At 37.0% G+C, this 16,988-nt stretch overlaps 1 protein-coding gene across 1 annotated transcript in view; it reads right to left on the bottom strand.

Annotated features, from left to right (window-relative positions):
- Positions 1 to 12,949, bottom strand: part of LRP1B (low density lipoprotein receptor-related protein 1B) — a 1,318,888-nt gene extending 1,305,939 nt beyond the window's left edge. The window contains exons 1-2 of the mRNA XM_011935709.1: positions 12,946 to 12,949; positions 12,080 to 12,217 (exon numbers count right to left, since the gene is read on the bottom strand). Coding sequence (XP_011791099.1) covers positions 12,080 to 12,217; positions 12,946 to 12,949 — 142 coding nt within the window. The remainder of the gene's footprint in view (positions 1 to 12,079; positions 12,218 to 12,945) is intronic.
- Positions 12,950 to 16,988: the final 4,039 nt, after the last annotated feature.

A 16,988-nucleotide genomic window follows, 5' to 3' on the forward strand; every position in this document is an offset into this window, starting at 1 on the left:
GGGCGCCTGTAGTCCCAGCTACTCGGGAGGCTGAGGCAGGAGAATGGCGGGAACCCGGGAGGCGAAGCTTGTAGTGAGCCGAGATCGCGCCACTGAACTCCAGCCTGGGCCACAGAGCGAGACTCCGTCTCAAAAAAAAAAAAAAGAAAATATTATGATATGAAATGCAAGTATTTGCACATAGTACAGATTGCTAAGCATTGACTATATAACTAAAAATGGTTATTAGAATTTCTTTCCCTGAAGGCATTCCAAATAAGGTAGATGGCAATCTATCTAGGTGAGTTTGGTTTCAGTCCAGCCTGAAGGCAGATAGATGAACTGGATGACCTCTGAAAGTCCCTTCTGGCCCTGTTATCCAACAACTCTATTTTGCACTGAGAGAAAGTTATTGCTGCTTCTTTATTTGTAGTTATAGTCATCAAGGAGACCTGTACTTCCCTTCTGCACATTGCAGATATTTCTGATAAATAAGAAACAAAACTGAAAGGAGCAAATCACTTTAGGCAAAATGCAGGCGTGAATATTCCTGACAAAAAGCACACTGTTTTTGTTTGTTTGTTTGTTTTTGTTTTGTTTTTTGCTGGAAATGGTGGTGGGGCGGCGGGTCAAAAATTCCAGCATACAATGTAGTACATACTATCCCTAGAAGTTGCTCTGCAAAACAATCCTTACACCTTTACACTCTATCACTCCCTCATGGTTCCCCATATGTTTGTTATCTCTGGCCAGTTGCATGGGCCTTTGCGGTCAAGTGACTGGATAGAAGTAAACTATGCTTCTTCAGATGTTTCCAATCTAGTAGGGGTCTGAAACATATACATAGACAGAAAAAAAGACAAATTAAACCAAGGCACATTTGCGTGAAAAGCTCACATCAAAATGTAAGTTATATTGTGTTAGGCAATTTTGGAATTTTATCTCAAATATATTCCTCTCGGTTCTGCACATTCTGTTTTGCATAATGAATTTAGATGGATAGAATACAACCCTGACTTACTGAAATGGAACTGAAGTCATTGGCGGGCGGGAGGACACAGGAGTCAAAGCAAGAGCATGACTAGTGCAAACCTCATCTTACACTGGTTTTGAAAATGGGAACAAATGAAACAAACCCAGTCGAAGAGTGTAAAAGGATAAGTATATTTTTAATTCTCTAAATAATCATTTTACCTGGATATCCAATAGACACAGGCTAGGAAAATTTGATAGATTGCACATGTATTTCTATGTACACATTCTGTATACAAACATATATTTCCACATACATTTATATAAAACAAATCGTATATTTAATTCTACATATAATAAATATTTGGGGATCATTTTACACATACTATTTAGAATAAAGAGCATTTATACCTATTAATATTTCTCTCCAAACTTCTTTGAGACCACTAAAGTAATATTTAATTAACCTAACTAAAAATTAGACAATTCAAGTTCTTAGAGTTACTGCTCTAAGAATATTGGAGAATTTTCAGAGTCATTTACTGAACTGTATAGATTTTTTCTTGGCACTTTCTGGCTTTGTACCTGTACTATACTCTAAATAAGAACACACCACACATTTCAGCAAATGGAAGTAAAATTTGCTCTTTAGGGCTTGTCCTTCCCATTCTCCTTGTATCCGACACTCAAGCTTTGGCTCACAAGCACAATGACCTAATCCAGAAGAAACTCAGTGAGCAGAGCAGATTGATCTCTCTTTGGTTGCCACTTCATGGTTTTTTACAACCACAGTGGGTTGTTGGACCAGTTCTACAATCCCTTGTGTCATAAAGAGATCAATCATTTGGTTTCAAGCTTTTTCTTAATCGCAAGCCTAATGGAAAGCTGGAACACAAATTCTCAGCTAATGCAAATAAATCTGGGTGATTTACTTTCACTAAAATATTAGTCACTAAGGAAGAGTTTCTTGCATCTCAATTCAAATATGCAAATGTATGCCAAAAGTTTGGAAACTTATAATATATGTGCATATGTCTCTGTATCTCCACAAAAGTGAAAAAGAAATAATTGTTTGATTTGATTCTGAAAGGACTGACTACGGTGAGCTCAGAAGTAACCAGTCTCACAGCTATTTCATTTCTCAGAATATTACTTAATGTATTGAAATATTCTGTTATTCTAGTTCATTTGTGCTGTTATAACACAATACCAGAGGCTTTGTAGCTTAAACAAGGGCAGCTTATTTCTCATAGTTCTGAAGGCTGGAAAGTCCAAGATCAAGGTGCCAGCAGATTCTATTTTCCATGAGGGCCCATTTCATGGCTCGTGGAGTAAGGTCTTTCAGCTGTGTCCTCATGTAATAGAAGGGGCAAAAGACTTCTATGATTCTATTTTTCTATTTTTTGAGACAGAGTCTCACTCTGTCACCCAGGCTACAGTGCGGTGGCATAATTTTGGCTCACTGCAACCCCCCCCTCCCAGGCTTAAGCAATTCTCATGCCTCAGTCTCCCAAGTAACGGATTACAGGCATGTGACACCACATCTGGCTAATTTTTGTATTTTTAGTGGACTTTGCCATGTTGGCCTGGATGGTCTTGAACTCATGGCTTCAAGTGATCCAACCCCCGCTTGGCCTCCCAAAGTGCTGAGATTACAGGCGTGAGCCTATTTTATAAGGGCACTAATCCCATTTGTGAGTGCTCCACCTTCATGACCTAATAACTTCTCAAAAGAACCCACCTCCTCATAACATCACCTTGGTAATTAGATTTCAGCGTTTGAATTTTGGGGTGATACACATTCAAACCACAGTAGATGAAACTAACACACATGCGATTCTATGGAATAGGGTTTACTATATAAGTGAAAAGAATGGATTATTTAAAAAGCCACAAAAATAGTATTTTTTACAATTATGAAAATATTAGAAATTCAGAAATGAAAACACTGGCTGAAAATCTCTTGTGAGCTTTCTCTATAGAATTTGTAAGATTTACTAGAATTACAGATTAGGCTCAACAGACCTCAAATCTTCTAAATATTTATGGGTAATTCTCATTGGAACGTCCCTTCTTATTCAATGTTTCACTTTCCAGGATTTGACGGGCTGAGGTTTGAGTTAGCCATAGTCAACTGTCATCTGGAAATAGCTAAATACAGTTCAATAAGGTATTTTGAGAGGGAGAAAGAGACCACATTTATAAAATGTTTATGACAGTAAATTGTTATTGTTCTATTTTATGATTATTGATGTTAATCTCTTACTGAGCCTAATTTATGAATTAAACTTTATCATAGGCAGGCATGTATAGAAAAAACATAGTCTATATATGATTGGGTACCATCCACAGTTTCAGGCCTTCACAGGGGATCTTGGAATGTGTCCCCCGTGGGGATACATTATGCAAAATGTAAACTTTCTCTATTGAATGACTTTGAGAAATCTCTCTTTATTTCTTCCAGATTCCATCATGAGTGTCAAAATTTCTGAAGTTTAACTTCCTGTTGTTACTCGTGCAGATCTACTTCAAACAGTTAAAATGAACAGTTCCCTTCCACATTCTTCACCAAATGAAAGCACTCATTTTTCTCAAAAGGATAAGCTACTAGTAAGATTGAGACACTGAATACTTCAAACTGGTTACTTAGTGGTTCAGCCTGTTGTTTACTCAGCACATTTTTTTCTTTTTCAAGCAATTAATAAACCTGACAAGGAATATATAGTTAGTTGAAAAATGTCTTCAGCTGAAATTCTACAAGCCATCTTGCTGCTTTGAGAGTGGGTCAGGAGGATGCTGAAGCATCATGATGTTATGCAGTTCTCTGAGTTGATATGTTAAGGCCCAGTAGTCAAAATTGGTGAAGGAAAACTCAAGGTCACAGGGTTTAACGCTTGCTCTCCAACTGATTTCCAGTGTGACTCCTGAGGATGCCATTCAACTTCAGCTACCTGCTTTAATTCCTTGCTTTTTAAATATCAAGCTGCTGTGTCAAAAACCAAATAAAGAATCATACGGGATTTGGCCTCACATTTGAGGCTGAGTAGAGAGCTGAGTGACAGTTAGTTATAATTCATACTTTTGAATAATATTAAAACAGTGATATATTTTTCAAAGTTAAAGGACAAGAGGACAAAATTTAGGGAAGTTATACTACAAGGTAGTATTTTAGTAGCTTGCGAATGGTGAAATTATGGTTGCTTAAAATAGTAAATATACCTTCCAAATTTCTAAATGTTATTTGAAAAGGATTTTGCTTAATATGGCTCCTTATGTTGCCTATTTTGACTTTCACTTACACAAACTACATCCAAGTGACACGTTAAAGAACAACATGTAATGTGCATCCATTCTGGAGCTGATCAATATGAGGTAAGGATTACTGTTTATCTCCAAGTTTTATAATCACAGTAATGCACATATATACTTTCTAAGAATAAACTATATAACCTGCTACACATATGCAACAATTCTAGCTACTATATGCTTATTATTAAAACTTCATATAACACCCTTAAAATACTACTAAGAATATACTCTGATATGTTTTGCTTTTACTCTCTTGCTTTTTATGGTTTTATGAAATGCATTTTAAATAAGTCATAATGTATGACTATTCTAATGTAACTCCTCTTGGTCTATTCCTAAGTATTTTTTCAGGTTCAAACTCCTCTCACTACACTCAAGGATGTATGCTTCAACCTTACCCAAAAAGTTAGAGGTCTTGAACATACAATACTTTCTCCTGCACTTATGCCTCTGTATACGTAGTTCCCTAATTTTGTAATGTTCTTCCTTTCCTCATCTGCCTACCCAATGCTTAGAGTGAGATGCCTATCAACTATTAGCTCACTTGGGATATCTTGCATCTTCCCATGTAGAATTAGATGCTTCTTGTCTTATTCTTCCTCTTTAATTTTTTCCTACCTCAATTACTACATGTGAATTCCATGAAGGAAGAAAATAGGACTTTCTGAATCCCTGGTACTTAGCTAAATATCTGGAACATTGTCAGTGCAAACAAATTTTACTGAAGTTGATTAATGAATTGAATTTTGGAAAAGTCCTTACTGTATTTCTATTGGCACATTTAAAGAAGTCTTTTTGGCCTCATACTCCTTATATTTTCTACATTCTTTGTTTTCCACTATCAAGATGAGAAAGATGAAGGAAATATCTAGATAAACATGGGCTACCAGGTCCTATAAATATTCATATAAATTAACACTATCAGTGGTAGAACATTAACATGTCTCTTCAGTAGGGGAGAGATCACTCATCCTAAGGAACTTGAGTTCTCTGGCTTTTTGTGGTTTCACACAAGACTTCCATCTAGGAGGATAGTACGTTTGAGAAACAGGTAGAAATAATAGGAGTTGTTTGCACCAAGGGGTAAATCTCCATATCAAAGCAATTGCTATTTCTTCTACTACAGATACCAGGTATGCACACAGTATAAATATTTTCTTGGGGTGGTAGCAGTGGATCCATGTTGTTGACTTGCACCTATTTAAAACTGGCCAGGCACAGTGGCTCATGCCTGTAATCCTAGTACTTTGGGAGGCTGAGGCAGGTGGATCACCTGAGGTCAGGAGTTTGAGACCAGCCTGACGGTGAAACCTCGTCTCTACTAAAAATACAAAAATTAGCCACACGTGGTAGTGGATGCCTGTAATCCCACCTATTTGGGAGGCTGAGGCAGGAGAATCACTTGAAATCTGGAGGTGGAGGTTGCAGTGAACTGAGATTGTACTACTGCACTCCAGCCTGGGCGACAAGGGCAAGACTCCATCTCAAAAATTAATAATAATAATAAAATAAAATAAAATCAAATCAAATCAAAATTAACTGAAAATAGAGTATATTGCAGCAACAAATAAAGATCCATAATATACCAGGAATCTCACTACAGAAAAGCTGTGATCAAAAATTATAGAAGTAATGTAACTTCATTTGAAACCACTACTGTCTAGGAAGAGGGACAGATATAGACTCTGAAATGATGTCTTAATGAAGAGTATCTCCTTTTAACTTAAAGCCTTCTGCGATCATTTCTAAACTACTAGTAGGCAGTTTACACCATTTGTAAAAATTTACAAATGTTTTTGTTTCCATAGTTATTCTTAAACAATAATTCTGTTTGGAGGAAGAGAACATGTACTTAATATAATATTAACATTCATTAAAGATGTAAATCTATTACAAATGAAATTAACTTCCATTCAACAATTAACTATTTTAGATGACCTTTTGAATTCTCAGCTACAACATAGGGTCAAATTACTTAATCATCCTTTCCCCAGAGCTATTTACTGAGTTAGCTAGCTGCCCCTTCTGTCAATGTATTAGAACATTTTTAAACTTGAATTCTAAGTCTCTTTAGCAGGATTAATTTAGCAATTATACCTTATAAATCAGTGTTAAGAAGTCAGATGAATGTGCAAAAGCATATTTCCAATTAAACAGAATTTATAAAACTAAATCCCTGAAAAAATGAACATACATACATATATATGTGCAAGTATGCATGTGTATATATGTTTATATATACACATATATATATATATACACATATATATTTAGAACAGTCTTCCATAAGTGCACAAACCTAATTTCATGTAAGTCTCATTTGTCAATATAAACAGTATCGGTATAAGCCTTTCAAAAGGATGAAACACCTATAGAAGTTCTATTCTTTCTAGAAATTGTTGCTTTGCTTCTGGGAAGCATTAAGCTTGGCCCCGAAATCAGCTAGTGTTAAGGGTCATAGCCTTTAACTAAACTAACTCAGTTACTTAAACTAATCTCTTTGAGAGGAAATCCTTACACCTGAGATAGGCTTGAGACTATCTGATCACCTTAGCACAGCTCAACACAGAGAAAATACAGCAGGATCTACTCTTAAATTGTAAGAGCTTTACTAATCAAAAGTGTTCTGAGCTCCCAAACCTAGGTCTTCTTGGCTAATTCCACTTCTTTGTTTCTTAGCTGTAGGCTTATTGATGTTTCAAGACACTTTAGCACAGGTTTCCCTCCCTGTGCTTTAAGCTCAGTGTTGATGACAGATACACTTACTATAACATTGCAATTGCACCTCTTCTCCTTACCTTTGTTTTGGAATTCTGCGTGCTGAAATTCTACTCTACAGTATGATTTTAAATTAGAAAAATATTGGCAATATTTTAATGAAATTTTTAAAATGAGACTATGACAAGATTAATTGATAAAGTAAAATTAAAAACAATAAATAGCTGAAAATTCATTTGTCTTCTTCAATAGCTTCACTAAATTCCTTCCTTCCTTCCTTCCTTCCTTCCTTCCTTCCTTCTTTCCTTCCCTCCCTCCCTCCCTTCTTTTACTCCCTTCCTTCCTTTCCTCCCTCTTTTCCTCCCTTCCTTTCCTGCCTTCCTCCCTTCCTTTTTCCATAGTAGTAGCTAGAATAGGATTTTTAACAAAACAACAGCACAGTTACATTTTTCCTGTTTGGAAGACAAAAAAAAAAAAAAAATGGAGTCTTGAACAACCTCTAGGTTAATTCCATTTTAGAAAATTTGGAATACATATAAGATTTAAGCAAGAAGTTTGAAGAAGTATTAATTTTCCCATGGTGAATCATTACAGATAATAAAGGCTACCATTTACCTTGGTCCATTTTGAGAATGCCTCTAAGTTCTAAATCACCCCCAGGACTTTTTCAGCACTTTCTCATAAGAGTTTAGTTTTATGGATAGAAATATAAAAGTAAACAACCAGCTACATAAAATTTTAAATAACAGAAGTTGTCATCTAAATTAAATACATTAGAATTACTGACAATAGATTATGAGTGGATTAAGAAAAAATGCAATTGCACATATTAGGAAAGTTATATTCCAACTGGAAAGTAAGGTAAAATAAGCAAATGGAATTTAAAAGTCTGAGTATGCATTATTTTAAGGAGTTGGGTCATATATAAGGGGATCTTATTCTTTTGCAGTTTCCTGATCAAATATGCCAATTAATTATGCCATATACTAAGAATCACACAGGAAAATGTTCAGAATAGAAAAACAAAATATGAGAAAAGATGAGTATGTGTGTATGTATTTGTATGTTTTGGGGTGAGCTTTTCATATGTCAGAGAGTTTTATTCTCCAAACAGTTTTAGTAACATCTTCACACACGTTATCCTCTTAGATTTAAAAGAACTTCAGAATGTTTGCTAGAAAACAATCACATAGATTGAATAATCACTTTTGCTAGTGACATGAAAGATAAAATTCCTTTTTTCATTGACCTCAGAACTTTCCACATTCTTTTAACAGGATAAGAGCAGATGCTGCCACAGAGACTGTCATTCCCACCGATATTTAAATATATTACCACTTGGGGGCCAGGCGCTCACATCTGTAATCCCAGCACTATGGGAGGCAAGTTGGGTGGATCACTTTGTATCAGGAGTTTGAGACCAGCCTGGCCAACATGGTGAAACCCCGGCTATGCTAAAAATACAAAAATTAGCTGGTGGCACAGGTCTATAATCCCAGTTACTTGGGATGCTGAGGCGGGAGAATCATTTAAACCTAGGAGGGGGAGGTTGCTGTAAGCTGAGATCATGCCACTGCACTCAAGCCTGGGCAACAGAGCAAGACTCTGTCTAAGTAAATAAACAACTTACCACTTGGCACCACAAATGTAATCTAACAGGGATGTTAATAAAAAGAAGGCTTCTCTTGCTTATACTCACTTTAAATGTTAATAATATAATACTGACAGGAGGCAGGGAAATCCTGGGTAGAAGACGGCAATTCCCCAGCAAAGGCCCCACCCTCAAGCCTGGAAACTCACGGCCCTAAATGGGAACAGGCATTCCTGTTTTCACACTCAGATGTTGTCCTTTGGCCTGCCACACCTCCCTATCCTGTACCCATAAAAACCCCAAACCTCGGGCTCCACAAAGAGAAGGACAGAGATGCAGAAAAGCCGCAGAGCAACAGTGCGGTGCAGCAGAGAAGGAGAGAAGCGAAGGAGCATCTGAATGTCGAGACAAGTTCGGCTGCGGATGGTCATAGAGAAGATCAGCCACAGGACAGCCAAACTCCAAGGGAAGATCATCTCCCCACACCATCCCTTTTCCAGCTTCTCATCCATTCCACTGAGAACCACCTCCATCCAACAATACAATCTTCTGCATTTACCATCCTTCAATTTCCCTGTGTGACCTGACTCTTCCTGGACACAGACAGGAACCTGGGTACTAAGAGGGCACTGAGCTGGTTAACACATAAGCCATCTGCAGATGGCACAGCTAAAAGAGCATTATAACATGCTTTGGGAGTGGCAGGCACCCACCCGTAGATGCTACTGTGGGGCCAGAGCCCAAAAGTGCTGGTCCCAGCTCAGGAACCTATCTGTCTGCATGCTCCCATTCCTGGAAGGGGTTTGAGCCCACGGCAGCCAAACAGATGAGCCATAACCCTGTCGCACATCCTGGAAGGGGAGTCTGGGAACTCCTGTTTCATTAACATAATAAATTATCTTAAGAATGTCAAATTTAAAACAGCGTTTTGCTACATCTTAGTCCATGTTGTTTCTATTTGTCAAAGTTGTTCACTGCTTCCATAATTCTTTATACAGTTGTGTGCATTTCTGTGGAAATTTTCTGGATTGAGAGGCCTTGTATTTTATAGAATGTATTTTCATTGCTCATGTTTGTGTAATCACCTCTGAAGAAATATTTGAAAAGGTGATGGTTTTGTTCCTTTAAAAGCTTAGTCATACATATCTATCTGCTTAGTCATACATATCTATCTGAAAATTCAAAAACAATATAACCAAAAGCCTGAATTATAACTGAGTTGAATAAAATTAGTATCTAGAAAATATGATTAATAACCAAAAAGGAAATTACACTTTATAATTCAGTTTCCTTCCTCCCTCCCTCCCTCCTCTCTCCCCCTCACTCCCTCCCTCTCTCTCTCTCTCTCTTTCTTTCTTGGATGGAGTTTCACTCAGTCACCCAGGCTGGAGTGTAATGGCATAATCTCTACTCACGGCAACCTCTGCCTCCTGGGTTCAAGCAATTCTCCTGCCTTAGCCTCCCAAGTAACTGAGAATACAGTCGCCTGCCACCATGCCTGCCTAACTTTTTGTATTTTTAGTAGAGATGGGGTTTCACCATGTTGGCCTGCTGGTCTCAAACTCCTGACCACGGGTGATCTGCCCACCTCGGCCTCCCAAAGTGCTGGGATTACAGGAGTGAGCCACCGCACCCAGCCTACTTTCTTTCCATATCACTTTTTTGTATACAATTACATAAAAAATATCACAAAGACTTTACATAAAAATAAAATCTCTTATTCATTATTATTACATATGTATTCATAACTGCAACTAAGAATCTGCTGATTGTTTATGTAACTTTAATGCTAAGAAAGGAAACTCAGGCCAAAGAAGCAACCTTCTGAAGATCTTTAAATTTCCAGTCAGAATTTATCCACAGAGTCAGAGTAATTGGACATTTAGAAAGAGGGAAAAGACCTTTAGAAAGAGGGGAAAGGGCCGGGCGCGGTGGCTCAAGCCTGTAATCCCAGCACTTTGGGAGGCCGAGATGGGCGGATCGCGAGGTCAGGAGATCGAGACCATCCTGGCTAACATGCTGAAACCCCGTCTCTACTAAAAAATACAAAAAACTAGCCGGGCGAGGTGGCAGGCACCTGTAGTCCCAGCTACTCAGGAGGCTGAGGCAGGAGAATGGCATAAACCCGGGAGGCGGAGCTGGCAGTGAGCTGAGATCCGGCCACTGTACTCCAGCCCGGGCGACAGAGCGAGACTCCATCTCAAAAAAAAAAAAAAAAAAAAAAAAAGAAAGAGGGAAAAGACCTAGTGACCAGTTGATTTCCACAGCCTACCTGTGGTCTCTCAACATTCTTACATCTTCAGGTTATTGTTCTGAGATTTATGCTTTTTCTAATATATATCTCCATTTATGGTCTTGAATTCAGCTTACTTCACTCCAGACCTGGAAAACTGTCAGCCAACAAGCCCTGTCAGGCCCCCAGACAGGTTTTGCTTGGGCATATTATTGACGACACAATGTTTTAAAAAATAGTATCTGACTTTGAGCACTTTAAATGTATACATATATGGCACGCCTCCTGAACAACTGGAATTTCTGGTGACCTGGGACCTCTTCCCGCATGACAGCAATTAGTTTGTGTGAAGCTACCCAGAAACCAGATATGTTATGTCAAGTTCTCTATCCTTTCTTCTATTCTTTAGGGTCTTACCGACCCCCAAATGAAGGACAGGTTCTCATTGAAATCCTAGCTTCAATATCCTTTGTGTTACGCTCAGTCTATGAGAATCTGAGTTAGAGACTTCTAGTCCAGTTGTTTCTTTCCCAGCTCCATCTTGCAGTCTGATTCACTTGACTGATACCTTGATTCTGTTCCCAAATCTGGGTCCTTACCTGGATGCTTGACTTTTCCTTCTGCTGTTATTTCTCTTCATCTCCTGTTTCATTTCCCCCTACTCCACCCCCACTAGAATGTGCCAGTAGCAATTAACTTTTTATTACTTTTTAGATTTTAATTATTATCACTCTTATCATTAATATCTAGGTCACATTTTACCACTGCGGAATTTAGATGTTGATTTTTAAAAAGACAGAAAATTACAAGAAACTTAATAGTCTAATATTATGGAAAGATTTTGAAGGAAAAAATTTCCCATGGATATTTCTTACTAAAATACTTGGTTGCCGAAGCATTCCTTCAAATACTTTAAGCAAAGGTTCAGAGAAACAAGCTTATGACTCCATGTGATATCAATCTGCTGTGAAAAAGACTTCCCGTTTGCCTTTTGATCAAAAATACTTTTTTATGTGAAACATGTAATTGTTTAAGAGTCCAACTTCAAAGTCTAAATGTGTGTGTGCGTGTCTGTGTTACCTAATGGTGTTTTTTCGCTCAAACATAATACTTGCAGCTTTGAAATGCATAATAAATGTCTGGCAATAAAATTCATGCTTTCTTAATAACTGATATGCTTATGGTTGAAAGAAAAGGCAGGTTCTAGCTTTTCTTTGAACTTTCATTACTACGCAAAATTTAATATTTCAGTTGCATTGTTCCACGAATGGACTCACCCTGACAATGTACTCCTTCGTCATACCCGTCTGGGCAGTCCAAGACACCATTGCACAGCTGGGATAAATGAACACATTTGTTGGTACCAAGGCAAGCAATGTGATTCAAGGGGCACTTGATTTCTACCTCCTCAGGACCTGAAAAAAATGTGAAAAAGAATAGAATTATGTGTTAGCTTTTTTAAATGGTAAAACTGTTAAGCACAAGTAATTACTAGCATTGTTTTACAAAACACAGCTACAGAAAATAGTGTGAGAGAAGAGTGCTGCTCTTGTTCTCAGAGACACTGAAGTTAGCCTATGTGATTAAACACCTAATTTTTACAAGCCCCATAGAAAAGGAAATATGTATTTTTTCAAATAATGCATTAGAAACATAAATATCCTTTCCAAACATTAAAACAGTATGGATTTAAAATCTGAGGGTTGATATGAGTCATTGTTTCATTTCATATCCCTAGATAAGTTGGGCAAGGCACTTAAACTTCTTGAATCTCAATTTCTTCAGCTGTGAACTATGGATAATGGTTCTCGGCAGGTCTCTTGTTAAAATTACATCAGGTAACATGAACAAAACTGTTTCAGTGGCGTTTAAGTGAAGTTATGTCAATCTAAAGATTATATTATTTTTAGTCTGTTCTTTAAGAATATGAAGAACATTTAGTCATAAATTATTTATGTATGACTTCTATTGTTTAAAAATCTTTTACTGAGCAACTAAAATGGAATAAAATTTGCTAAAGAACAAGAAGTGAAAACAAGGACATACTCATTTTTTTACACACCACTGATAACTACTTTGTATAATCACCCTTTGTGTTTTTAAGATAAGCTTAAATCAGAACATAGGTCTTTTCTCAGTTTACCCATTCCAAATCTTTATCAAGCATCCAAATTGCATGTTATTTTATCTGAATGTCCGGCTGTCAATTCCCAAATCCTATCTATACTTCTACAAGCACTTTCCAAATCGAAATATGATTCTTCTTCGTCTTATCCAGCTTTCCCAAATCCAAAGTGTAATAATTCCAATATGACTACTATCATATATTAATCTGACATAGATTATTGCCGCAGCCTTGATTTTATAGTCAGACACACTTAGGTTTTAATCAGAACTCTGCTGAGTCCATGGGACATTAATTGATTTAATCAAATAATTATTAGTTTTCTCATGTATAAAATGAAACTGTCAAAAGAGCCTACCTCATAGGGCTGTTGTGAATGTCAACAGTTATTCCCTACAAAGCTCTGAGCACTGCAATGCAGGCTGAGTAGGAATTCAACACGCATTAGTTACATACATAAATGCAGCATAGCAGAGTGCTTAACAGACTGTGGAGCCAGATTCCTGGGTCTAAATGCTGGCCCCACTATTCATGAGCTGAATGGTCTGGGCAAGCTGTGTATCACGTCTGTATTTCACAGGGCTGTGGTGAGGATTCTATCAAAAGCTCTTAAACACTGTCTGGCAAACACTTAATAAGTGTTTGGTGTTATCATAGTTAAGTAAAAACTGTTCTAAGAAGGTAAGTTGCTTTTTGGTAAATAGTTGTATCTCAAAACTGTCTTTTCTGTTGTAAGCCCCTTTCCTCCTCCTGGAAAAAAAAAAAATTCAAAAATTTCATGTTTTACTTTCTCTACTTAGTTGAGGTAAAAAAAATAATAATAATTAAAAGGCCAATCTAACATATTTTAGGATATGCAAAATTATGAGAATTGCAGACGATTGCAATGTGATAAAATTAGAAAACAAACTAAAGAAAACAAAAATATCACACAAGTGAAAAAACAAACTAGACCTGTCAAAAGTTAAATATAATTTTGAAATACTTTATCAAATAGGAATTATAGGTGTAAATGATTTTGTTTGATGCTAAAACAGCTTTGTCTTAACCTTTTGCATTTTAGGGGATATAAACAAATTTTCATGCTGTAACTTCACTAGCTGAATTGTTTAACAGATCTCTCTGTAAATTTCATGTGTATTTATATAATTACTACTAAACAAGGCTATTAAATGTCAAACACCTGTCACCCCAAATGCACAACTCATTTTCTGTAACATGCTGATGTAACTTGAGTATCAATATTTTTAAAATATATCTTTATTTCCAAATATATTTTTATATACATGTGTGCATATATATTAACAAAGTACAAATATACAAATTTGAATACAAATTACAGGAATAAGAGTAAGTGAAAGAGTTTTCACTGAGCCTCTCTAGCTATTTAATCTTATGTTTACAAAATTAACATAAATGCATTTAAACATGAATATTAAAGACACATAAATTAATATTAAAAAGCTATAAACTTCTATGACCAACATCATAAAGTAGCTTTTTAAAATTACTTGGCTGATTCATAAAAATTTTAAAACATGCATCCTTGCATAAATTTCCAAGAAATGTTTAGGCCAGTTATATTTAGACCTTTCTGTAAAAGTTCTAAAAGTTACCCACAGAGAAAACACTTCATAAAACTGAGAGATTTTAGAAGTATCAGTTAGAAAACAAAAAATGACTCAGCAGTTCTCACGAGCAGCAAGATTCTTTAAAAAGTGATTCATGTGTTGACTCAAATGGAAGTATGATTTTTCACTGTTAAGATTGCCAGGTAACTGAGGAACATGATAATGATAGCAGGAGTAAAATACACATCTGGTGGCCAGAAGAAAGGTTTAGTTACTTATAAATTTTGAGAAAACAGAAAAAAGTGTGTTTATTTTGCAAAGGCAATGTATAGAGTTATTAGATTATTCCTAGTGGTAAAGGTTAGGGACAAGAGAGAAATTAGTCTGGGAAAACTAAAGAGTTAGTTGGTTTCTTTATAGACTAGCTACTATAGTCTTTTTTTTTTTTTTGAGACGGAGTCTCGCTCTGTCGCCCAGGCTGGAGTGCAGTGGCCAGATCTCAGCTCACTGCAAGCTCCGCCCCCCGGGTTTACGCCATTCTCCTGCCTCAGCCTCCCGAGTAGCTGGGACTACAGGCGCCCGCCACCTCGCCCGGCTAGATTTTTGTATTTTTTAGTAGAGACGGGGTTTCACCATATTAGCCAGGATGGTCTCAATCTCCTGACCTCGTGATCCACCTGTCTCAGCCTCCCAAAGTGCTGGGATTACAGGCTTGAGCCACCGCGCCCGACCAAGTATCAGGCACTTCCTTCGAGCCGGAATAGTCTTTATCATCTTTGATATACTCTTGTCTTGGTTGCCAGGACTGTTGGGTAACTCATGAGACAGTTGGATCATGGCTGGATGAACTGTACCTTAACCAGTCCTTCTCAAATTTTCATGTCAATACACGTTAAGACAATCATAATATTTGCAAGGTACACTGGAGTAAATAGCAAAGAATATTTTTAGAGGTGGCCGGAGGCCCTGGTAATTAGCCTCACAGTTGAGGGAATAAATATTTCAGACCTCTTTGAACAGTGCTAGGATATTTCAGTTGGAAAACTGCTCAAATCAGTATTTTGTTGTTCTTTCTGGAAAATGGGGAGACAGGGCTGTCTGAGAAATAGCAATGCCTGCCTCAAACAAAATTCTCTCAAAAGCCAGGCAATATGGATATTTCATATACTGTTACTTTGGGGACTACTCTTATTCTAATTTCCAATGATCATTTGTGCAGTGAAAATAGTTGTATCCCTTGAAGCTCTTTACTCATTCTGTCCATCCTGTAAATGGACAGAATAGCCATCTGATTACTGCTTCTACCCGTCCACCAGGGTGAGAAGCATGGGATAATGGGGGCTTCATGAATTCCTGAGAATATGGCAATGTTTCCTTAAATTAAATGATTAATTTCATGAAGACTTTCAGGCATTTGAACATTTCACAGCCAGAGATTATAAATGAGGCACAAAAAGGAGCATGACTGGACGCTCTCTGGTAAACCTGGCATTACCTCTGTAGTGACTGAATCATAAGGAGTTGGGAGGGACCTGGGACAGGGGTGAGGTGACCAGGTAGCGTAGGACAAATTTCAAAATTATACAAAGACACTAAAAATTTTTAGCAAGCATAGTCCTTGAGAGAATGTCACCTCACCTTTCAGCAACATGAACATTCAAAAAAAATTCCCTGTCCCTTAAACCTAAATGTAGGTGACCTAGACAAGATAGCAAAATTGAAAATGTAACAACTTAAAAAGAAAAACTCCATCATTGGGTGACCTAAATTATATCAACCCATGAGGCTAGTATTTATACTTTTAAATTATGTATAAGTCTTGACCAATTAGCTGAAATAGGTTTCATTTCTTACACTAAATCTTATTTTACAAATAATGCTTCCAGGATAATGCAAGGATAATGGGATTCACCTGTATACTTCTGAATGTTTAAATTATTTTTAAGTATAGAGTAAATATCTTACTGTGTACATTAATAGGGGATAATAAAGGACATAAGTTCCATCAAATGTATCTTCTGATTAAAGAAAATTGAGATAGCATGTTTTGTGGAGAGGGAAATTTTTCTTCTACTCTAATGGCAGACACAGTCAAATAACTGCACTTGTCCCAACATTGTCATATCTTAGCAGAAACAGCATGACTGCTCCTTCCCCACAGCTAACCTCTCTACCTTACACTATATTATATCCCACCTTTTGGGTTTTGTTCTATCTAGAATTGTCTCTTGGTTTTATTTCCCATTTATTTTCCCAATATTTCAAAGTCCCGTGCCTGCAATCTCACTCAATTTTCTTAACTTATACCCAATAAAAAAAGTTACTTTTGCTACTCAAACTTTCCTTCAAGCAGTATCCCTTTTTGCCTACTGAAAAAAAAAAAATACTATTAAACTTCTTCAAAACATAGACAGCTCCTGCTGCATGCCTATTCCCATTTCACACTAGCCTCTACTTCTAACATTCTGCCGAACTTCTCTCCAGGGCCTC

The sequence above is a fragment of the Colobus angolensis genome, unplaced genomic scaffold, assembly GCF_000951035.1.
Source record: "Colobus angolensis palliatus isolate OR3802 unplaced genomic scaffold, Cang.pa_1.0 Scaffold147, whole genome shotgun sequence".
Classification (NCBI taxonomy): domain Eukaryota; kingdom Metazoa; phylum Chordata; class Mammalia; order Primates; family Cercopithecidae; genus Colobus; species Colobus angolensis.